The sequence below is a fragment of the Buceros rhinoceros genome, unplaced genomic scaffold, assembly GCF_000710305.1.
Source record: "Buceros rhinoceros silvestris isolate BGI_N320 unplaced genomic scaffold, ASM71030v1 scaffold8604, whole genome shotgun sequence".
Taxonomy (NCBI): Eukaryota; Metazoa; Chordata; class Aves; order Bucerotiformes; family Bucerotidae; genus Buceros; species Buceros rhinoceros.
Window position 1 is genome coordinate 1 of NW_010408802.1, and position 24,742 is coordinate 24,742.

Here is a 24,742-nt window from a genome sequence, read left to right on the forward strand (position 1 = left end):
CTCAACAAGATCCTGGAGACTCGGCTGGACAACGACAAGGTGAGGGCGGGTGGATGAGGGGGCAGGGCAGGGGTCGGGTCGGGCCCGGACTCGGGGCTGGGGCCTGCCCGGCGAGGAGCGCCCTGCGGGAATCCACCGGATGAGCCGTCAGAGTCTGCGGGTCCCGATAGGCTCCGAAACTGGGCAGCGAGCCCTGCCGTACCCTCAGTTCCGCTGCGGAGCCGCAACCTGACGTTGGCAGCATTAATTAAAAATAAAATTACTTTCTACTTCTCTGTTGATATGCCACGCACCTGTTCGTTCCCCGCGAATCGGAGGGAGGTTAGTATCACCTGGGTCGGAGGGCACGTCTTAAGCTTTTTCTCATATAAATATTTTCTAGCTGTGGATAGGTCATGCTTTAACCGAATGTAATCTTACTGATTAAAGCTATTCTAAAATAGAAGTAATGTGTTGTACGAGAAGAAGAAAGACTCTGCAATTATTTTAGTTATTTATCAACTGATCTGTACTGTGTTTATGTTGCTTTTTTTCTAAAATCACGTAGAGTTTGTTGTTTCTTTTTTTTTTTCCCCTAAGACTTGGGATGGTTACAGACTGTGTAATGCACTTCTACGTAACTGTATGGAAATGTAAGGGATTGTTTGTTTGTTTGTTTGTTTGTTTTCTAGGAAATGCTGGAAGCACTCAAGGCTCTCTCGACCTTTTTTGTTGAAAACAGTTTGCGTACCCGAAGAAACTTGCGTGGAGACATTGAACGACGAAGCTTAGCCATAAATGAAGAATTTGTCCATATATTCAAGCAAGTTAAAGAGGTAGCGTTTACAGTGTGATTAGCTATCTTGCAAGAGCACTGCTATGTAATTTAGAGTTTAGAAAAAAAGAAAGTAGGATTAAGAGAGATTTTCAATTTCTGGGACAGCTGTAGTTTTGCGGTAAAATTGTTTCAACATTTGTTTGATTTGGTGAAAGTCCTGCACAGGGAGAGGTGGTGTTTCAAACAGATAAAAATACCGAATGAACATTCTCTCCACTGATCAACAGGGACCCTAGAGCAACTATGTTCCTTGTAATTTGGGCACCTCCTTTTGGCGGGATGAAGCTGGGCCTAGGCATGGCATTTCTGATTTAAAACATTAACTGTTATTTGAATTTATTTAGGAGCTTGAGAGTATAAACGAAGATGTGCAAGCGATGAGCAGCTGCTGTGAAGATATGTCCAGTCGTTTGAAGGTAATATGTAAATAGATGTGCTTTGTGTATTTTTTCTTTTGAGGTGTAACTGCTTCTTTTTTTAAAAAAAAGGATAAATAATAATTTTGGGGGATTAACAGTGACGCAGAGATGTTTCCGTAGTATGTGCATTATGTTACTTTAGTATATTAATATAGGTTTTTTTACTTATTTAGAAAATATATTGAGGAAGTAATTTTAATTTCTTCCAAACCGCAGTTCAGAATGCACCAATATACTTATTTTGAGAATAGCAATGTGAAATCTATTTGTATGTGAGTGGAGAGAAAATATTTTACTAGATTGGAAGTGTGCGAGGTTAAAAAGAGAGATTAATTATATTTGCATATATCCATTTACAATTTATGTGCCTTTTGCATTGACTACCTCTGTTGAGTTACATGGTCGTTTAAGTACCTGGAGTATATTTGTAAGGAAATATCTTGTAATTCAATGATGGAGAGAAATCTACTGTGCCATCTTTATTCTATGGGTTTCGTCTCATAACATTGTCTCAAAATGCTGATATGCATCAAAACCAACTCTGTTTTGTATTAATCCTGAATCCATAATATTCTAGGGGGAAAAAAAAAAGTTATGTTTTATTATGCGTTACTAAATCTGGGTTGGGTTTAGTGTACGAGTCCAATATTCAGTACAGTGATGAGTTTAAAAGTTTTATGGGTGCTGGAGTTTAGAAGTTTTGCCAGACCAAATCTGTTCTGAATATAGCACATAAGCGAGAATCCTTCACTAAAATGTCCTGTGAAAACGGTTGCTTTTTGCCCTCCTGAGGTATGGGACTTTAGATACACCCCCTACTTAAATACCCCCCCTCTACTTAGGTAATAGGTTTCTGTCAAGGGTTAGAGCTGGGCTGGCTACTAAACAAATGACAGATGGTATTACCCCCGCCCCACTTCCCAGCAAAGGGAAAGAGAAAAGGAGCAAGGGAGAGACTGGGGCTTTGAAAAGAACAACCAAACTGGTTTACAAAGGAGAAGAGAAAGTGAATAAGGGAGAGACTTGTGGATTGGAAAAGAAAACTAAAACTGCTTTAATGAGAATAGTAATAATAAAATGAAATCTATAGAAATATATGCAATACCAATACCAAATCCAACCCTTCTGATGGCAACCATGTCACCATCACTGCTGATGCTGGGGAAGGCCTAAGCTGGACTCAGCAGCAGACAGGAAACAGATGCAGGAGCTGGATTCCAGAACGGGAATCAGGAATCAAATTGGGATCAAAGGCAGGATGGACAGAGTCCTCCTTAGACACTGGCCATTGAAGGAGAGAGATTGACCTTATGATCCCTCAGCTTTATACCAAATATGATGTCCATGGGATGGGACACCTTGTTGGTCAGTGTAGGGTCACCTGTCCTGTCCGCTCCTCCCCGCAGCTGCAGCCTCTGACTTACTGCACCCCCACCATGGGACACAGGGTTTAGCAGTGACCTTGATCTGCACAGGAGCAAGTGTAAGCAAGAGCCTTTCTGCACCCCAGCCCCTGGCAGTGACTGTAAACATCAAGTGTTGTCACTGCTAGAAGCAGACACTGTCTGCAGAAATATGCCGTTAACTTCAGAAAGAGCCGTCACTTAGAAGAGCCTGAGCTGGAAAGTGAAATCACTGAACAGAATGAGTTCTGTTCTGACTAACTCATACCAGAACAATTTCATAGTCACTGTATGTAATCCCCATAAGAATGCTTGTAACTTGATGACTTTGTTCCAGAAAGTGTGAGAGTACAGTGTCGCCTGCTGCAGTAGTTATTTTTCAATTTTGGAAGGCAGTGGGTAATGCACCTCAGAGGTCTCGCATCTCTTTGAACACTGTTGACATGGATCTATTTTCTAGTGCAGTTCAGGAACTGTTTGATTAAACTCTTAGATGTGGAAATGAGTGAAGTGTCCATGCAGATTTTTGCTCTTTTGTGTCTTTAGATCATAAAGTGTAACTATCATCTGTGATTTTTTTTTTTTTTTTTCTTTTTCTGGAGTAGAGCCACTCTGCACTCATTTCTTTTTCTATTTAAGTCAGTAGGTAGTTTTGTTCTGTGCCTCACATGAGGTTTCATCTAGAGCCCTGTAGAACTCTTATTGTCTCAATTCAACCCACATTTTCTTTGTAAAGTAAATTAGTACACCCATGAACTAGCACTCAGTCATCAAATACTGTGGTGTTTTATCGGTAACAGGACATGAAGGCTTGCAAGCATGTGCTCAAGTCAAGCTGAATAAGAAGACAAAAATGAACTAAGAGTAGAGCAAATAGAAGATGTAAAGAGGAGAATTTATAACATACAAGGCAGGAAAGTATGCTAAGAAAGAAGAACAAATACAGGATATGAAAGGGACTATAAATTGATAAGCTAAAAAGCTTTTTACCTTTTTTATTTCATAAGCTTATATTACAATACAGGCCAAATAACCAGATAGTGTCAGATCTGATTTCAGGACAGTGGCTTGATAAATGAATGTCCAAAAGGGAGAGAAGGTGGTGGCAAGTGCTGGAATGGAATAAAGCAGGGTTGAAGGATAATGAAAGTTTTAATTAGTATACCGAGGTGAGGAGGAAGAAAAAATATTTCTATTTTGGATCTGCAAGAAACGTCAAATATGAACTTTCTGATTTATTTTTTTTCTGGCATGTCTGACTTTGCTGTCAGTTACTTTGTTTTTTCTGTTGAGTTTTTGTTACATATGTGTGCTAGTCCATAATAGTTTCCTTTAGAAAATCCAGCACCTGGCACCTCAGCGGTGCCTCTGTCTGTATTCATGGGACAGCTCAGGCTCCCTTTGATGACTGAAGTTGTGCTGGAGTGGTTGCAGTCCTACTTTGACCTTTCAAAGCGTTCTGTACCTTGCCTGTTTTTCCATTGTAACTGATGTAGTGTGACAGATAGATAGAAAGCCTGAAATTAATCAGTGTGTCTACGAGCTTGCCTTAGACCTCTCATGGCTCTCAAGACTGGCATCTTTGTTTTGGCAAACACCATAATTTAGACCTATTACAGTCTTAAAATTACTAACACAGAATATCTTTATAGCTGTTTCCACCTCTTCCCTTGCAATGTCATTCCATACTGAATGCATTTTTATTTCAGGATTTTTTTTTTTTTTGTTATGTTTCTTTTGCATAAATGATCACTGGTGATACCCAGTGGGAAACCAACAATTCTGGATGCCTTTTATCTTGTTGATGAGCAAGGAGTTTCAGAACTCTTTCATTTCAGTTGCAGTAATCCCTTTAATCATGCAGATACTGACTGTAGCATAATTGTTTCTGCATGATTTCCCTTGCATTGTCATCACTGAATATTTAGGGTTGTGATGAACTTAAGTGCATTGCTCTTAGAATCATAGAATCATTTCAGTTGGAAAAGGCCTAAATGGTTGCATTGAGTCTGACCGTAAACCTAGCACTGCCAAGTCTGCCACTAAACCATGTCCGTGAGTGCCACATCTACATGTCTTTTAAATATCTCCAGGGATAGGGACTCCACCATTTCCTTGGGCAGCCTGTGCCAATGCTCAGTAATCCTTTCAGTGAAGAAACTTTTCCCAATAATTTTTCTTGGTCCTTACAGCCCTATAAACTGCTTGGACTGTAGAAATAAACTTGCTTGGACCAGCAGAGCTGTGTTCATGTTGTTTAAAATGACTGGATGGATACTGGTACTGAGCTGTTTAGCATCCCAAAAAGTTAGTTTCATTTTTCATTTTGTAGCAGTGAAGAGTTTACAGTCAATGGACAAACAATCAGAACTATTTCTAATACTTACGTTTTTGTATTAAATATAAGTTAAAAATAAACTGTATGTGAATATAAATGTATAAGAAGATGAATATATGGATAAGAATATTTAATAATGATTATTAATCTGAAAATTATTAATCTGATTTATTAACCTGAAAATGGGGAGAGTTAATGAATACTTATTTCAAGAGGGCCTTTTGTTTCAAGTAGTACACTCTTTAAACTGCTTATAGTCGGAAACCTTCAAAAGGATTACATATTTTAAAGGTTGTGTAATACCTTTGATATGTTTGTGTTTCTCACATGCTTAATGATTCTAATTGTATTCTAGGCAGCAAAGGAACAAACCCAGGACTTGATAGTAAAAACCACAAAACTCCAGGCAGAAAAGTATGTATACCACCTTATTTATTTTTTGAAGACGTGACAGTACTGATGGAATTTTCTTCTAGATCTAATTCTGCCACTCTTATTTTTGAGTAATGACTCTGGGGGGTTTTGTACTAGTACTTTTTTTTTAACACTATCTGTGTTTGTAGCTCAATTGGAATAGAAGTACTAACGCATTTATTACTAAAGGATAAAAAAAGGTAAGAATATGTGTTAGTGCTCGTTGCAATACAAATTGGCCTTTTAGGGAAGAGAAGCAGTTATAGTGGTACAGCATGCTGAATATGGATGTGCTACACTTAACGTCAGTCAATAATGTGAATTATGTTGCTTTGTAACAGATATGGACCTGCTCAGTATCTCATCAGTTTCACAGGCTTCTTGTTGTTACTGCTTCATATCCAGTGGAAGTCACTCTCTTGTTCAGGGACTGTATGCAGGAACAGAAAGGTGGATTATAACCTACCCTGCCATATTTAAACCTGTCTGTGAAACAGATAAATGTTGTTTAATGAGCCTAAGACAGGCTACTTTTTCCCTTGGTTCCAACCTCTTGTGGAAGAAAAGACATGTATTTTCCTCTTTTCAGTATTTTTATTCATGGGCAGAGGTTCATAGCCTATGACACATTCAAATAATCTTTATTATTTTTATTGCTGAGACATTTGGTTTTACAGCTTTAGGCTTTGTCAGTGTAGAAGAATGAATCTTCTTGCTTTATGAGCTTTCTTCTAAAAATTATATACAGGTCACTAGAGATTAGAAATAATTATTTTCAGTGATAAGTTTCTAGTAGAAATTACAGCTTTGAGTGTGCTTTCAAAATCAGTAGGTTGATGTTGTGGACTTCAGTATGAAGTGGATTATGTCCCATGAGAGTTTGAATGTGAAGTTAGAGTGTAATCTGTGCATATTTTAAAAAGTTGAATGTAGAAAACTTGCACAAAATACAATGCCAGTTGATACAAAACAAAAGATTTGGTGAAATCACAGTTTAAATAAATGAGCAGAAGTCAAGTCTTAGAAAATCTAGGGTTTTTTAAATACGGATATGTGAAGTAGTAGGACAGAGAAGTGGTCATGTTTTTTGTAGTCTCAGGAAGAGGAAAGCTGCTTTCATTCCTTATTCAAAAGCAGAATGGAAGACCAATGCCAAGTGATGTATGTCTAATTGGCCTTAAATTCCATTAAAGGAGATTATGCAAACTGTATGTCAGTACTTCTACAATATAGTCCTTACTCGCACAATAGTTTGCTTAAAGGACTTTCTGATAATGCTTTTTAAAGAGGAACATCCCCCTAGTGTGAGGAGGAAAAAAAAGGTTTAGGAAGCAGCCTGTCCTTCTAGGGGCCTGTGTGACCTTGAGTGCACACATAGGAAAAAGTTCTTTTTTGGCTGGCTATTTTTTAAGTATACCATGAAGTACCCACTGGCAGAAGGGAAGTAATACTTGTGATCTTAGAATATGATGGTTGAGGAGGACTCATAAAGCCATATATTAACAAAGTTAGCTTTTTTCCTAGCAAAACTGAAAAATTTAAACAAAAGCTGCAATGGGAAAGCTGTTGTCTTCTGTTTGGGACATTTTAGTCATCCTTTCTTTTGACTCATTAAGTGGCTGTTTGTTCTGATGCATTGCTTTGGTTTACATCAGGCGCATGAAGAGGCATCTGCTACCAAATGTTAGGGGTTTCTTGAAAAGCTGATACCTTGTCTAGAGTCAGACAAAATATAGATCTTAAGTTGAAGAAACGAGCAATTTAATGGTGAAACTGGGAGGGCATGGCTTCTCTGCCTTCTGAGGGTTGTCCTAAAAATTAGTCTGATTGAAATGCAGAGATGAAAGCTGGACTCATTCAAAAAGAAGCTGTTTGAAACAGTGACTCTAAAGCAAGAGCAGACAGTGTAGAACAAGGGATTAATTGCTGAATGTAATCAATTTTTTTTAGTTCCTCCTTGAAAAACATATCTCTTTTCTTATCACGAAACGCCAAAGTCATTTTCAGATTTCATTAGTCCCAAATTTCTATTTCTACTCTCTGTGGTCCTACCAGCTGTAGGTTTTATGATAGGTTTTTCACACGAATTAAGTAGCTTGAAGGTTAGTATAATGGGAATTTCTATTTTAATAGCACAAATGTAGTAGAATTTTCTGTGTAATTTTTCAATTAACATAAAAATATTTTTTAAAAAACAAATTCCATTTTTTTTTGTGTCAGTGTTTGTGAATTTTAAGGTTTTAAAGCAGAGCTATCTAATGGCGTTTTAAGCATTACCCTGAAAAATGTAATCGGTTATGTTCTTCCTTTTCACATAATTAAGTTTTCGTTTTTCACAATGACAGTTACTGAACATTTTGAAAGAGCAGAGACAATACATTCTGTCATTTTGGTGAACGAATTGTTTACATTGTCCTTAAAGAAAGTTATTCTGACTCTTTTAAAAAATATCTTCAGAAATTATTCTGATCTGCAGTAAATGATTTTCTGTGTTAGCTATTTGTCAAAAAAAAGTCTTAATTTTTGCATTTGAAATTTTAGGGAGAGTGGGCTGCTGTCTTCACTCAGGATGGTGAATATAGAAAATAATTGAGAAATAATTGAGTGTGTTTTGCAGTTTTTTATTTCCTTCATTTTCTAAGAGTACAAGTTAACTCTGGCTTTGATCAAAGATTGTCTTTCTGTAATATAGTATTAAGGCTGCCTTCGGTAAATGACAGGTGGAACCTTTGTCTTGGGTAAATGGTCTTCATGCCTGGTCAGTTCTTGTGGAAAGTAAATTTTGTCAAAAAGTGCTATAATTGGTATCAAGTTTAAAACAAACTGCAATTAACAGAATGTTCATTTCTAAACAAGAAAGAAAAGTCAATAGTCAACTCCTCTTTTATTGGAGTTGTAACTTTATTCCCTTAGTTATGCAAAGCAAGTAGAAAGAGGATTAAAATTGTAAGTGACGTATTTTGCAAGGTCAAAAATTGTTGCAATCTAACAAATGTACATACCGCTTCAGAAATTTTTCCCTATGTGGCATTTGAACCTGTGTAATGGGGTGCTTTTTAAAATTGTTTTGTTTTCAATCAAGAACTGCATGATAGCAGTGAAGTAGTTTCGTGAAGGTGCAAAATGGCCCCGAGAACTTGAGTATGAACATTTTCAGAAAGAATGCTTGTTCATGCTGTCATCCTTGCATTCTTTCTCTTCTGTGGTACTTGCGAAGGAACGGCTGTCTCAGTGGTTCTGTGTTGGTACTAGGTTTCTAATACTAAGTACTTTTTGCATTGTGTTATCAGCTATGTAACTGGATGTAGTTCAAGTTGATTTTCAATTTCCTAAGCTTCTCACATGAACTCTTTGTTGGTCATCCTAGTCTCTCAAATTTGTGGTTTGAAGGTATAGTGAGTGGTCCACTTGCCCAACCTATATATCCCGTAAGTAATCTTGATGAGCTATTTGAGATTTCCTGTCTTGGTAAAATGTGTGATTTAAGGCACTTGGTCAAATAGTTGAGGTAGGAAATAAGATGTTCATCTCAGATTTAAGTTAAAACTTCTACATTCTCAGGCTGTTGCTTTGAATCAATGTTTTTTCTTGTAATTTAGTTTGTGAACTTTGTTTATGCCAAACTCCTGGTTTGGCATAAATGCTAACTTGAGTATATTACTTAAATGACAAATTTAAAAAGCAATCTTCCATTAATACAATTGCATTTTTTTATTTGTGAATGTGTCAGATTTGGTTGGTGCATTTCTTTGGTCAGTTAGGTTGCTTGTTCTGAATTAAATTTCTCTGTAAAGATTAGTTAAAATTACTGTACATTAGAACAGTTTGCATTCACATCATTTAAATTAAAGTATCTGCTTGGGTTTTTGCCTCTTCTCTCCTTAAAACTGAGATTTATCACAACTTCACAGAACCATGTAGTGTGAAATGAAGTAGTCCAAGCCATTCAACCTACCCCCTCTAATGTAAGATAAATTTATTGCTGTTCAGTAATGTAGAGTCTTGAATATATTGTTTGTTTTAATGTATTTCCTAACAAACTTTGATACTAAAGAAAAACTAAGGTACTTAATTTAGACATTTTCTGTGCACTGTTAAAAATACACTTTGGTATCTTCACTAGATTTCTCTACATTTACTTGAGCACACTAATAATGCTTTCAGGTCACATTAGGCTTTTTATATATAGTAATGAGGAGATTAGTTTGTTTTCAAACAACATTTGCTGCGTTTTAAAAGGTGTGGGTTTGTTTATTGCTGTTGCTAATAGGCTGACAGAAAAAAGATCTTGCCTCTTCAAGTAAGATTTTAATAAAAGCTTCCCATGACTTGGTGGTTCTCTTTTTGTACCTGAGTTTAGTTCTTCTTTGCTTTGCGTGAAACTGAACACTATTCGCAATACTAAACTACTTCACCTTCCATTGGGAACAAGTGTCCTGGAGTTCAGTAGTTCCCAAACCAAAGAAGTAACAGTTCAGTTGCAAAATACTGTATACAGAATTCCAGAAGCCTGGCTTCACAGTAGTTTTACCAGCCACTTAATGTAAGGTATTGCACAAGATTGTTTTTGAGGTTAGCCACAAATGACAGTTGTGGATCTAACAATTGAAGAAAGAAACCGGAAGGTAATAGTTACAGTATTAATTCTTACAAAATTAAGTAAGAGCGATTATGTGAGTGTATGTATACGCTCAGGGAGATCACAGAAAATAAGCCTGCAGAAACTGGAAGTAAAGATCAGCATAGTCTGAAAAGTGTATGAAGGAATGGGCATGGAAATGGCTTGGACAGATATTTTTTGTGTCAGGCTAAAGTTTCAGAGCTTTCATTAAGATTATGCACTTGTACACCTTTGTATATTATCTTGTTTTGCTAGCCTCTATTGTTTTCTTAGAGCAAAATGTATTTTGATGTCAGTCCTTATTAATTATGTTGACTCTGGAAAACCAGTTTCTGAGGCACTTGGATTGTTTCACTTTTTAAAAATACAGTTAAATATGATTCCCAAACATACTTTGGAATACAACAGTGGATACTTCAATTTATTTTAGTTGAATTACATTCAGACTTGCTTTTTATTTAAATTCAACAAACACAAATTTTTAATGTTCAGTGCATGATTTGACTGTCGTGTCTGTGCTCAATGTAAGGTCAAAGGAAACATAGGAAAAAGGTTTCTTGGTGAACATCTGCTGCTTCAGCTCTTCTACGCTGCAGATCTTGTCTTGGTGGTGCTTCTTTCCTTTCTTAAGACTTATCTTTTTCATCATAGGAAATTTGGAAATGATGCAGGAAATTCAGCAGTATTTGTAGTAGGTTAGAGGTTTGGTTTTGTCAGTGTATACTGAGAGAAGTGGTGATCTGGTGGTTTGCACTGATGAGATGTATTTAATGTCTTGACCTTTTGAAACTTGTAATTACATTTATTCCTGTGAATATGCTTCATGACAAGAAGCAGTGATTGCTTAAACGGAATTTAAATTCGATGTGGGGGAGGGTGAAGGCTTGAAATTATGAGACTCATTTTCCTTCCTGATTCGTACTAAAGTAAAGCATAGGACACAGGAATCAAAATAGCTAAAATTAATCTGAAGGAAAGAAAAAAAACAACAAAACCCGAAAAACCCTAATTTGTCACATTCTAGCTATGACCACCAGAGAAAGTGCAAAGCCTTGTTTCCTGCAGGTTTTTCTACCTGGCAACCATGAACTCTGAGGCATGAAACACTTGATCAATATGAAGTGGTCTTACAGGTCGAGAAACATTCATCAGAATCATTTACATGATACCGTTCCTGACTGATGTTTGTCTAATCTGCTTTTAGAAGAAAAGCCCAGGAACAGAGAGTCCATGGTCTTCCCTGGAAATTGATTTTGGTTTTTAGTTTTCCTTTTGCTGCTGGTTAAGCTCATTTGTTCTGTTCTTACTACAGGTGGGTGTAGAGAACCGTGTGTTATTTTCATGTCTTTGGCAACATTTTTTAATTTAATGATAATTTTGAAGCGAGAGTAATCAGGCCTCTTTCAGATGTCTTTATATCAGATTTATAAAAAGTATGCTGAAGATACTGGCCTGCTGGTACAATTACCACCTGGCCCACCTCTGTCTATCTATGCACCAGAAATACACTCCTTTTTAACTCAATCTCTGTTGGCAAGTTAGAAATCATATCTTGTGTCTTAACCATTGCTAAATGCTGATTCATCTAGTAAGTACTTATGTCAGGATTGATGTTTTGCCTGTAAACATTGCTTATCCAGACTATTCTGTAGACACATAGTAATGATGTTCATAGGAAACCTGATTCATATGGAAGTAGAAAATTATTGAATTCTCTAAATTTATTTAAAGTTTTTATATTTTTGGTAGTGTTTAATAATCAGTTTGGGAAGATTTGAATCATTTCAGTGCAGTTAGTATCCTCTGTTGCTTAACTTTTGATTTAGCATTTTTAATTTTTTTTACCTATTTATTTTTAGAGCAGATGGATTATGTGGCAGGGCTGCAGCATTGCAGGCTAGCTGTCTTCAGGTAGGGATTACAGAGGGGAGCAACCTTTCAAGTTCAAGACCACTCTCCTATTGCCAGCTATCATTTGTATGATGACTGTTCAAAATATAGCTAGTGGAGTATTTTTGCAGTTTGTACATGTTGCTGTTCTTGGAGCACTTGCCTCAAAAACTTATTCTTTCCAGTAAAAGCCTCTCCCTAATTTACACCCTAATTCTTGGATATAAATTGGCTGTTTTCTCATCTTGTCCTTTATCTTAAAAGCTTCCTTCATCTCCTCTCGTAAATTAGGTTCTTCATTACCATGATCATCCTGCTAGCTCTGGACTATGGGGAATCAATTGTTCTTGAACACAGATAATCATGATTGTGATCTGTTTTCCAGATGAGGTCTTACTAAAGCCTTCTGTAATATAACTACTATTTTCCTGTATCCTGGGAATCTTAGACAATTTACTATGATTTTCTGTGCCTTCCTATTTTTTAATTAAGGAAAAAAATCAGTAATTATATTCTATGATGGAATTGACCACCAAATACCTTCACAGTATTTCAGTTTTCCTTTAATAAAAGGTGTGTTTGACAGACAAAATGTGGAATAAAAACATTTCTTCTGAGCATTTACAAATGCATTTCTGCACCTGGTATTTATTCTTAAGAATGGTTTCCTAACACTTACTTGTGTGTAGATGTTTTGTTATAGTCTTGTTTATTTGCTTTCCACAAAAACCATCACAGAAGAAAAATGTTTCCAGCTGCTGCTGAAAAGCATCTATACATGTCTGCTAAGGATGGTTGTTATTTCTTTGACTTAGAAATACTGTGTCTTTTTGAGGCTTTAAAAATATGTTGAATCCTCAGTACCTCAAATTGGAAGTAATTTCAGAATGTGCTGCTGTGACTTGTCCTAGGTAAAGGCAACTAGCAGATTTTTATGCTGTATTTGGTAGAACGATAAAATTAAACTTTGGAAAAGCCTGTTTCTCCTCCACCTCATTTTTTGAACTGTCTAGGTGATAATCCTAATAAACAGTGTGCATTTGTGTTTGGTTCAAGGGGAAAGTGCATGAAGCGCAGAGTTTTCCCAGCCTTTTGAGTTCTCTTGCAAAAGAATTCTGTCTCCCAGGCAACGATTAAAACTGGGGAAATTGCTCTTTGTTGGAATCTTGTCCTCTGCCCAAGCTCCAAAGTCTACCAGAGCTTGGCACTTCCCCCCTTTGCATCGGTGCTATGTTCCCATGATCTGTTAGTTTTGTTCCTTTATGCAGGGATAACTTTGGTAAAAGAAAAAACCCACTTTGGGATAACTGCCCACTGTCGCCTTTCCTCTGCTGTACTTAGAACACAATTTGGAAATTACTGCGTTTACAGAAAGGCCAGTGAGTCTTGAAGTGTCCAAGTGTCTGCACAGGTCTTACTCTTACTTGAAGCCTTACTCTAGCTTTTGTTGTTACCTGCATTTTGTTTTGCAGGTTTTGTTAGTTCATCTCAGTGAACTAACTTCAGGAAACTTGAGTGATACTTTAACCCATTTCCATGTTTTAATAAGACAGATTGAATTCTAGTTAAATATCTGTTAGGTTACATCTGAGGAAGTATACATATATAAAAATTAAATACCTATGCAAATGTACTGGTGTTATTGATAATACTGATACTGCCAGGTAGAAGTCAAGGATAGGTAGCACTTAAATGGTTTTGTTCCTGATCCATCATCAGGGTATAGGAGCTCTCTCAGTATGGATTGATAACCAAGGCAACTTTCATAGCCAGCAGAGGCAGAGGTGGCTAACCTGTGTTTTGCAACTGAGTAGCTTTTGAAATCCCATGTTCTTTGTAAAGAGCCTGAAAGAAACAGCTTTGTCAAAATTCAGACACATGCTTTTAGGTTTTCAGAGAGCTGTTTCTCACCACTTCTGAATGACTATCTTGAGAAAGATGAAACACTGCTGCCACCTTGAGGTTGTTATTTTGTGATTACGTTGTGAAACTTGGCCAGTATGCCAGAGTTTAATATATTGACTCTGTTTTATAAAAAATAATTATTGCGATTGTGCAGAGTGGGTCAGTTGATGTTTATGGCAGGTGTTAGTCAAAGACACAGTTAGGGATGGAAGTGGCTTTAAAGTGTGATGTTTGATTGAAAAGCAGTGAGGGGAGACTATCCAGAGTGAGGACTTGCTGGCAGAAAGAAACGGACTAGTGAGAAGCTGTGCTTCATTTTTATAACCCCAGGAGCAAAGGGGGTGCAGAATTCCGGCATGGACTAACAAGCATGCTTAGTATAATTTCTGATGCTGGTCTTTTTTCTTTGAAAGTCTGAATGCACTCTTGAGCCCTCCCTTTTTAGACTCCTTCCTTGTTCTTCCTTACTTGGAGTGAGCCGCCACCAGATTGCTTGGAAAGTGCTGTAATTTTTCAAGGATGCATCTGCTATGATTGCCTGTTTAGTTGGTCAAAATCTTCATCCATCACTCTTGTTTCTTTCCTGAGAAACATTCAGCTTCATGGACACACTGAATCTGCAATTGTAAAGTTTACTTGGAGAAATTTAAATAGGCAGATTGATTTTAGGCATTGCAAAACTTCCAACATAAAGGCAAAATAGCAACATCTGCATAGGACCCTGGGGAAACGTGACTGACCAATTAAAGATCTGGTATTAAAGCATATGAGGTTTAGTTTAGGTGTCTTCTGTGTAAGTTACAATACTGGATTGCTTTCCCCTTTGATTCTTGTAATTTTTACTATTAAAACACTGTTAAATTTTATATTCCACTCCATCTTGATGTTTACTACACAAGAGCACTGACAATTGCAAAATATTTGATCTGATCTCTAAAAGAGTTTGTGGAACTACAGAATGGCAGGGGAAGGGAAGCAGGTTTTCTGTGCTGCTTCAGCTGAATGAAGTCCAGGCAGTGGTTGGATAGTGGAGAAGGGGTAAATAAATAAAAGCTTACTTTTCTAGCCTTGATCTTGCAAGGAAATTTAATTATTGCAGTCAGAAGTGTGCTTGCCTGTCTTACCACCCTGTGATAGCAATGTATTTATCTTGCAATAATTACATTGGAAGCTGAGCTGGTCTTAAACTAATTGAGCCATATTCTTCTACAAATATCTAATTAGTGTCTCCTCAATGTCCTGAAAAATTAGTCTTTACTTCCTGGAATGCTGTGTGCTCACACCACAGCTTGAGCAAATTTTCTGTTGCTACAGGAGTTCCAGTACCTTCCTGTACTATAAATAAAACTATATTCATTTGGGTCCTTCTGTGGTTCTAAGATGTGTAACAAAATGTGTGCAAAAAGATGCTGCCCAGGAGATGGTGTTTGAGTATTACATCCCTGCCGTGTTTATTGCCAGGAGGGTATTCAACGAGAGAATTACTCATTAGGTTTTGATTGCCTGTGAGATCAGTAAATTCACATCCCAGCTGTATGTTGTTAAAAAGAAATGGATCTGTTCTACAGAAAAGTAGATTAATGCTCATTCTCCCATTTTGGGTGCTATATTTTCCTATGTCTTTCTGAACACAAGCTGAAACCCCATTCTTGTTGAATCTGAAAGGGAGTAACTGCAAACATTACAACTGTACAAACAAAATAGCTGGATTAGATAACTTGTGTTACAAACATTAAAGGATTTTTTTTTAAGAACTTACTAGTTTTCAAATGTGCTAACTTTCTTTTATATTGTGTTTACCCAGATTACTGAGTAAACTTAATAGAAAATCGTATGTGAAGATGCAACTCAAGGGTTTGATGGCAATAATATAGTATTAAAATTGAATCATAACAACTTCTAATGTTAGTTTTATTTCCAAAAGAATGAATATGCAAAATAAATTTGAGATAAGCGTAAAAAGTTAATGTACTCTTCACTTTGTTTTATTACAGTCAGAGACTAGAAATGAAAGCCCAGGTTGCAGACGCATTCATAGCAAAATTCCAGCTGACACCAGATGAAATGAACCTCCTTCGAGGCACGAAAGATGAGCCAATTACTGAGGTAGCTCAATGAACATTAAAAGCTTTGCCCTGAACTAAAATGTAGAAGCGTCCTAGCTGAATTGTACATGAGAACTTATTATCAGTTTGTAATTTATTTTTTTATGGAGGAATGAACCTTTTAAGAGAATGGTGAATTTCTGATGGGTTTGAAATGTGTGATGAAAGATTCAACTAACAAGAAAGAAAATCGACATTTAATTCTAGTTTGTATAATGTGTTTAAGGGCTAATGAGCTACCGTATGGTTCTACACCTCAAAAAGAGCTTTATCAAGTCTGAATTTTCAGTGAAGATGTTTTCAATCTTCATCATACTCAAAGCAAATGAGAAATGTGCAGCACTTCAGTAATACATAGTACTCCTTGTGCGCGCATGTGTGCATTTTGCCTATGCATGTGTATGGGTGTTCAGTGACTTGAGAAAATACAAGCTGAGACTTTGCCTCATCATTATTTGGTTGATGAAGGTATTAGGTGCTGACTCACTTTTAACCACGCCCCAAAACAAGTTTTTTAATGTTTGTGGTTTGAGTAAGAAGGCATGTTCTGCAGTAGAAACAAGCTGAACAATGAGAGAATTGAGTACACTTAACAGGTTTTTATTATTGCAGTTGCATAGAAACCTTCACTTAAATGTGGAGTATTGCTGAGACATACTATGTCGTTTCCACAGGCATCCTGGATGCAGTTAAAGCGTTATTAAAGACGTGGATCAGATAACTATGAACAGTGCTAATGAAAGCATGAATGGAATGTGTTAAATGATTGTACACTTGAGTAACTGCTGTGTGCTTTTCTACCAACTGTTATCGTGAAAGAACATTCAGGTTTCTAAAACACACATGGTGCAGGAAACAATGACGGCAATGCTGTGCCGTTTGTTCAGTGCTTGGTTTGCAGCAGAAGGAGGACTAGACCTTTTGATACTTTGATCTGTCTAAAACAGCTGCAGAAGTACCTGAGATACAGTCATAGCTGTGCTTCTGAAATGTGTGCTTTTCCCCTGCGATAGAATCAACCAGCGTGCCTAAAACATTTTTAGTCAGACTTCTGTTTTGGCAGTTCTAAGTTTGGGGTTTTTTTTTTTGTCCTGAAGGAAGGGTGATTTGAGTTTTTATCAGAAGAATCATCAACACAGGCAGTAAGTTAAATCAGTGTCCTACTTCACTTAGAATATGTATATTTTTATGTGACTTGAACCAGAATGAAACTACTTTCTTGAGGCAAACTGGGTTCGAGTCACGAAAGAAATAATAAAACAGTTACATGTGAATTAGCTGGACTCCTCTGTGATGTTTGAAAGATGATTTCATAGTAAGACAGGTGTTTGAAAATGTTAGTGGATTTCCATTTGCTTTCTGAAACAGTGACAGAGTAACCTTTTTGGCCATATAGCTACATCTTCTAGAGGGTTGTATTACGCTGCTGCTGCTGAGTTATTCAGGAGGTAAAGATTGTCCTGGAAAACTTTGATCTAGTCTATTGTAAATGTTTTATTTTTCTGAGAAATTGTTACCCCATTATATGAAAACAAAAATATCAACCTGTAATTGTTTGCTCTGTAGTTGCTAATGGTAGTGGGGAGAAGAGAATGGCATGCCACACACTGTACATAAAAGACAAGTTAAAACCCACGTATTTATTTGCCTTTTTTTCCTTTTCTTTTTTCTTTTTTTCTTTTTTTTCTTTTTTTCTTTTCTCCTTTTTTTCTTTTTTTCCTTTTTTTTTTTCCCCCCATATAGAATGGGGAGTGTAGCCTGCTAGAGATTTGAATGAGAAGTTACTGCTTTCAAACACTGCTTTCATTTTTTTTTTCTAATTGATTTAGGATTTTTTCAAAGCTTTGGGAAGAGTGAAGCAGATTCACGATGATGTCAAGATTCTCCTCCGGACAAATCAGCAAAGGGCAGGGTAAGTGCTACTTGAATGAGTGCAATAGAACCATTTACTTGTTAAAAGCAGAAGTTACAGCCAAGTCTCATTTTTTACTTCATATGATCATACAGAGTATTTCACAGAAAATCAAAGAATAGTTATCGTATTTTTAAATTTCCATAATTTTAATAATGGTGTGTTTTATTTGATTTGTACATGCCTTTGCTAGTACTGCCTAAGATAGTATTTGCAAATAAAATCTTTTTATCTTGTAGCTTGGAAATTATGGAACAGATGGCTTTACTGCAAGAGACATCTTATGAACGACTTTACAGATGGACTCAAAGTAGGACTAAAAATATTCTTATGTTTAGGAATATTATTATGATGATTCCTTTAATTCCTTGATGTTGATTTAACTCAGCAAAAAACTCTTTCCAAAATTCATTTAACAAAGCTTTGAGTTTCCTTCTTAGTGAAAGATTTGTTGTGAACCAAATAGTTAATTAGAGATTTTCTCACTTTTTTGGGGCCAATCTCATCTCCGTTTGTATAAGTCTATTATTTTTTTGTATTTTTAGATGGTTTTTCAAAGAGAACAACTACAGTTTGGTAGTTTAAGCAAATTGTTAAATGTATTGCATTCCATTTTCTTGAATGTTACAGGGAATTTGTTCTTTTCGACAATTTGGTAGTGTGATCTAGCTTAGTGGGAGGAGTGGCTTATTACCTTTAAAAATAAATAAAAAACCCAAACCAACATTATTTTATGAGGATACTCTTTTGAATGATGCTGGATGATTATTTTTTGCATATGTACTCTGTATCAGCGTTCCGTGTAATATTTTGATAGCTTAAAATGTAGATGCTTTTTTTATTACTTTTCTCCTGAGACATGGACAGGAAGATTTGTGAAAAAAATCTGGTGCAACATGATATTATATTGTTATCCATTCTTCATTAGATGCTGAAACCTCAAATAATGGATGTGGTTTCATCGTATGAAAATTCATAATTTTAATGCTGTTAATTGATTTAATTTATATGATTTCTACATTTATATGGTTAATATGATTAAAGAAACCATACAAAACAAACGACGAAACAAGACCTCAGCTTGCTTAAATAGCTCTCGTGTTTCTTAATAGTTCATCTGGAATGTGGTAAACAGTTATAAGGAGCCTGACAGAATTCTGGTGGTTGAATGATTCAGCATTTGTACATAGGCACAAACAGATACTAAGCTTCCTTTAACTTTTATTATTGTTGAAATTTGTGATGGACATCCGTTTTTCAGTGAAGTGCTGCTTATGGGGAAATTGGATTACGTTAACACAAACTAGGCCTGGTAGCATATTCTGAAGGCTTCGATTCAAAATCAAAAACCATTGAGGTTTTTAACTCATTTTCTTGTTTGACAGCTGCTTATAAAAATTGTTACAGTGTAAAGAATGCGCTTTTATCTGTGTTGATATTTTATAGATGAATGCAGGACTTTGACCCAAGAATCATGTGACATTTCTCCTGTTCTTGCTCAAGCCATGGAAGCATTACAAGACAGACCTGTCCTGTATAAGTAAGTAAATGTTGGTGATTTTCTCTTAACAGAAGTGATTATTTTCAGCCTATAAAATGTAAAGATGGGCCTGAATTACAGTGCTCAGGATGGTGGCAATTCAGTCCCGCGTTAGATTGGGAAAAAAAAATATTTCAACTTCCTTAAATTTTAGAAGTCTCTTTGACATAATTGTGGTACAGTAAATGTCACTGGGCTTTTTCCAATTTACTGTTTTCAAATTAAAGCAAAATGTCAGTCTGTTCTGTTTTTAATCTAAATGAATTGTGAATTTCTGCTGCTCTCACTGTAGGACTTATATGAAGAAAAAATACTGTCCAAAGTATGTGATAGTCTCATTTAAATTCCCAAAGTAAAAAAAAAAAAAAAGGGCTAATTAGCTTTTACTGAACTGCTTCTGGGAGTAAGAACATCTTCCATTATAGGTTGTACAGTAATCTATTAAAAACAATATGGACATATTTGCCTCTAAAGCATGGGGTACTTTTTTATATATATGTATAAAAATATACTACTGTTTTGTTCTTGTTCAGGATTTGCTGAAGGGACTTAAACATAAATGCTAGTTAGTAGAGGCAACCTAACCACGAGGTGGCACTGTAAGAACTGTTTTTATTGGTGTGACTGTACCTGAAGATACACTACTTTGCTTTTTAGTTTGGGTTGTTTTTTCGTTTTTTTTTTTTTTAAATGCATTCATCATATCATGCAACTGTTGCAAATTACTTTTAGCCAGAGGCATGCAGGGCAGCAGAGTACTAGACAGTCTTTCAAAGGCTAGCCTTGTCTTTAAGCGTTACCAGAGGTAGAACCTGGTAGGTAGGACTTTTCTTCTGCCAAAAAGACAAAAGTAAACATTACTGTAGAAGATGTAGCCACATGTTTCTCATGACAGATCATCATGCTTAACTACTTGCTACAGCACTATTGTGAAAATTGCAGTATCGATGCTTTACATTTTAAATTTCAAGATCTAGTTTATTCCTTACCAAAAATTTCTGTATACCTTTGCTATGTAACCACCTGCTGAGTTTAAAATGTAGAAATTGTGGCACAGAAAAAAGTAATTTTAAATTATTGTTGGTTTTATGCTTAGAAGCACTGCTGTGTAAACTAAACACTTCTCCCAGTCATGGCCTTTGCATCTGATAAAGATTGTGATTTTGTTGGGTGGAAATGAGTGAGATGAGAAGTGCAGGAGTTTAGAAACAAAACTACAAATTCTTGTTTTGTTATATTGACTTATGTCTTGTTAACGTAAAGCGGCAGAAAGATTGCACCATGGATGGACTTTCGGGAACTGCAGTCAGTGGGGATCTGAAATAAATATTTCAGTTTGTTTTGCACTTCCTGGTTCTAACAGAAAAAAATGAAAACTCTTTTGTAGAAAATATATGGAGTCATAGCTCAAAGCAGTATTCCTCTTCCATCATCCACTCTGGTTTTCAATGCTTTTTCTCCACCTCCTTCCTCCCTCCCCAGTGATCATTACTTTACCAATTTTTAAATAATTGAAGCTGGGCTGAAAAGAATCCAAATGTTGTTTTCTTCCCCTAACATGAGAGTGTGTAATAATATAGCAGTAAATACTGTGTTACTAGTGTAAATCATAGTGTTACTGATTTTTTTTTTTAAGATGAAGGATTTTCTTAATAGTTATACTGAGAGGAAGAGGAAAATTAGTAGTTTTCTTTTTCTTTGTAAAACAAAATTATTATTAAAAGATATCTTCAAAACTAATAACAAGATCTGTTTCGCTGCTATATTTTTAATGATCTATTATATAGCTTTATATTGGACAGGAAAAAAAAAGCTTAGCTGGTTTCTGCAAACACTTGAGATTTTTCACTGCAGTGCTGCTATTCCTGGACTGTGGGTAGCTGGCAGATTCCAGCTCTCTCCTGCCTTTAATTGCTTAATTTTTGTGAATGGTAATTTTAAGGACTTTTTTCTTAGACTTTTCTTTTTAGTTGCAGATATTTACCCCCTAAGTTAACAAATACAGTGCATGAAGAAAAAGATGTGAACAGACGTTTCCAGATTCTTCAGTGTGCTTCCCCCCCCCCAAGTAGTAATGTAGTTTGAAATGATCAAAACTGAAGGTTCCCTTGTACTTTTTATAGCATAATGGAAATCTAATTGATCTTAACTTGGAACATATTTGAAACAGTATATTATTTTCTTTTGTATTTTTTTCTCTGCATCTGTTAATTGTGAATGCAGTGCTCATTGAACTTCAGTCAGTAACATGCTTTTTATTATTATTTTTGTATCTGTTCAGCTGCTGGGTGTCACTGGTAAGTGACACCATGCATACTCTTCGGCATTTCTTCAATTACATTGGAAAAAATAAGCTGTCGTGTGAGCTTTTTATCTCTTTTGTAATTTATGTGTTTTGTTCAGAGTGCTGGTTTGTTTTTTTTAAAAAAAAATTGAAGTATTCTGTGGCTTGCAGAAATTCTGTTTCCAAGCAGATGTAACAGGGATGTTAGCAGTGTTTGCTTCCCATCCTTCACTTGCTGTCATGCCTCAGCCCTAACAGGAAGGTGACCTGCTCCAAAAATGAGCTGTGTTGGTACCTCCTCGACTACCAGCAAGCCGTTTGATAGTACACACTCTGGACTGTAATTGTCCATCCATTAAATACCTAACTAAAACTGACTGGATTAAAACCAGTGAACAACTATCAAATGAAAACAACTTTTTTGCTACTAATCGTTGGTAGCCTGGAAGAAGGAGAAAGCCTTCTGTTGCAATGCAATAAGTTCCTCCTCCTGTCAGTCATCTGGACCACGTGTGAAAAGGAGTCCCAGGCCTGCCAATGCATTCTTACATATCCAAAATGGAAAAGATTATTTTTTTGTTTCTTTTATTGTGTGGGGTAGGGGAATAGGAAGGTCAAGGTAAAGTTATGTTTAACATCTGTTTAGAGAAGTCAAGAAAATCAGACAGTTTTGAATGCTTCATAGCAGAAGCATTGGTGAAAGATTTCTAGAACTATAAAATTGGTTACTTACATTAATTGTAAAGTCGAGCTAATAAACTGTGATGAGGTGAACTGTTTTGTTTTACCCATTTTCATGTTTTAATAACAGGTACACGTTGGATGAGTTTGGAACAGCTAGGAGGAGTGCTGTAGTCCGTGGCTTTATAGATGCTCTTACTAGAGGAGGTCTGGGAGGTACTCCCCGCCCTATTGAAATGCACTCCCATGATCCTCTGAGGTACAGTACTGGCAAGAATGTATATGAAGTAAACCTTCTTTTGCCTGTTGGCGCTTTGAATCCCTGACACCATAAACAGCTGATTTACATAGAAATTTCTGTCTTTATTTAGGTACGTAGGAGACATGCTGGCCTGGTTGCATCAAGCTACAGCTTCTGAGAAAGAACACCTAGAAGCTATGTTAAAGCTTGTAACTATTCAAGGTAGTACTAGATTTTAGAATGTAACTGGGGAATTGATAGAAAGTAAGTCTCATAAATCAGAAAGTGTGATTAATTTCTAAGTCTGGGCTTCGGCTATAAGAGTCTGAGCTTAGATTTTCCTGGAAATAATTTCGGAATAGCCAGTGGTTGCATTTTCCCAGAAGAAAGCTCTTAATGACGAATAGTATTTCAAAATGCATAGGTACATGAAGCTTTCTAATATCAAAGCTCTCCTTCATTAACAGAACTACAGATTCTCATGCTTATTCTTCAGCCCCTTTGCTCTGTTTTAAGTGCATTGGACCTGCACTTCAAAGACAGGTTTGCCTCCATAGCTTCAGCCAAAGACTTTTTTAATAATGAAGCATGCGTACTCAGCATACCCTTCACTGGATAAAAAACTGGCTGGATGGCCAGGTCCAGAGAGTGGTGGTAAATGGAGTTAAATTCAGTTGGTTTCCGTTCACAAGTGGTGTTCCTGGGCTCAGTATTGGGACCTGTTCTCTTTAACATTTTTTTCAATGATCTGGATGAGTGGATCGAGTGCACCTTCAGTAAGTTTGCAGATGACACCAAGTTAGGTGGGTGTGTTGATCTGTTTGAAGGTTGGGAGGCTCTACAGAGAGATCTGAACAGGCTGGATCAATGGACCAAGGCCAATAGCATGAGGTTCAGTAAGGCCAAGTGCTGGGTCCGGCACTTGGGTCACAACAATGCCCTGCAATGCTACAGGCTTGGGGAAGAGAAGAGCATCCTGACTTGTATCAGCAATAGTGTGGCCAGCAGGAGGAGGGAAGTGATTGTCCCCCTGTACGCAGCACTGGTGAGGCCACACCTTGAGTACTGTGGTCAGGTTTGGGCCCTTCACTATGAGAAGGACATTGAGGTGCTGGAGCGTGTCCAAAGAAGGGCGGCAAAGGTGGTTGAGGGGCCTAGGGAACAAGTCCGGTGGAGAGCAGCTGAGGGAACTGGGGTTGTTTAGCCTATAGAAAAGGAGCCTGAGGGAAGACCTTATCACTGCCTGAAAGGAGGTTGTAGCAAGATGGGGTCAGTCTGTTCTCCCAAGTATCAAGCAATAGGATGAGAGGAAATGGCCTCAAGTTGCATCAGGGGAGGTTTAGGCTGGATATTAGAAAAATATTTCATTACATAATGGGTTGTAAAGGGTTAGAACAGACTGCCTATGGAGGTGGTGGAGTCACCATCCCTGGAAATACTTAAAAGACATATGGGTGTGGTGCTTAAGGACATTATTTAGTGGTGACCTGGCAGTGCTGGGTTAACAGTTGGACTCTGACTTTAAAGGTCTCTTCCAACCAAAATGATTCTGTGATTCTGTAACAAACTTGTTCTAAGAACTTACGCTTAATCTGTATCTGGTGAGCTCTTTAGACTGTACATCTTAATTGAGTTCTGCTTTCGGTTTTAAAGTGAATATGCATTTTCAGTTTCCTTACTGCTGGAAGAATTAATTGGCTTTCCCGATTAACAGTATATGAGCAAGGAGGCTGTTTGGGAAGTGCTGTAAATCAAACTGAAGGAATGTTTTGGGTGTAACTACAGTTATGGTGTGTTACAGAAGTGAATTTAGTATTATTTACTGACACTATCTCAGGAAAACAGGCCTCATGATGGCTTTATGGTAGAGAAAAAGACATGGTAGTTCTATGTAGATGACTGTAATGCTTTTGCTGTAACTGGGAGTCCTTCAGGAAGAGCTGGCCCCATGGAGCAAAAATAAATGTTTTCTTAAGCTCTCCAGGAATTGGTTTGCGACAACTGTTGTAGAGTTTTTGAGGAATGTAAAGAGCGATTCTTAGCTTCATACTAAGAACAGCAAAGCCTGGGAGATGCTGTCTGTTAACTTCCTGTGCATCTTTGGAAATTTTTTTTGGTGACAAGGATGGTTATGCAATAAGATCTGTAAGGCAAGACAGCAATGGAATACTA

At 36.8% G+C, this 24,742-nt stretch overlaps 1 protein-coding gene across 1 annotated transcript in view; it reads left to right on the forward strand.

Annotated features, from left to right (window-relative positions):
* Positions 1-282: 282 nt before the first annotated feature.
* Positions 283-24,742, forward strand: part of COG6 (component of oligomeric golgi complex 6) — a 53,113-nt gene continuing 28,653 nt past the window's right edge. The window contains exons 1-10 of the mRNA XM_010134986.1: positions 283-321; positions 672-815; positions 1,162-1,233; positions 5,333-5,391; positions 15,802-15,913; positions 17,742-17,824; positions 18,064-18,134; positions 19,271-19,364; positions 22,460-22,588; positions 22,701-22,792. Of these exons, the coding sequence (XP_010133288.1) occupies positions 283-321; positions 672-815; positions 1,162-1,233; positions 5,333-5,391; positions 15,802-15,913; positions 17,742-17,824; positions 18,064-18,134; positions 19,271-19,364; positions 22,460-22,588; positions 22,701-22,792 (895 nt within the window). The remainder of the gene's footprint in view (positions 322-671; positions 816-1,161; positions 1,234-5,332; positions 5,392-15,801; positions 15,914-17,741; positions 17,825-18,063; positions 18,135-19,270; positions 19,365-22,459; positions 22,589-22,700; positions 22,793-24,742) is intronic.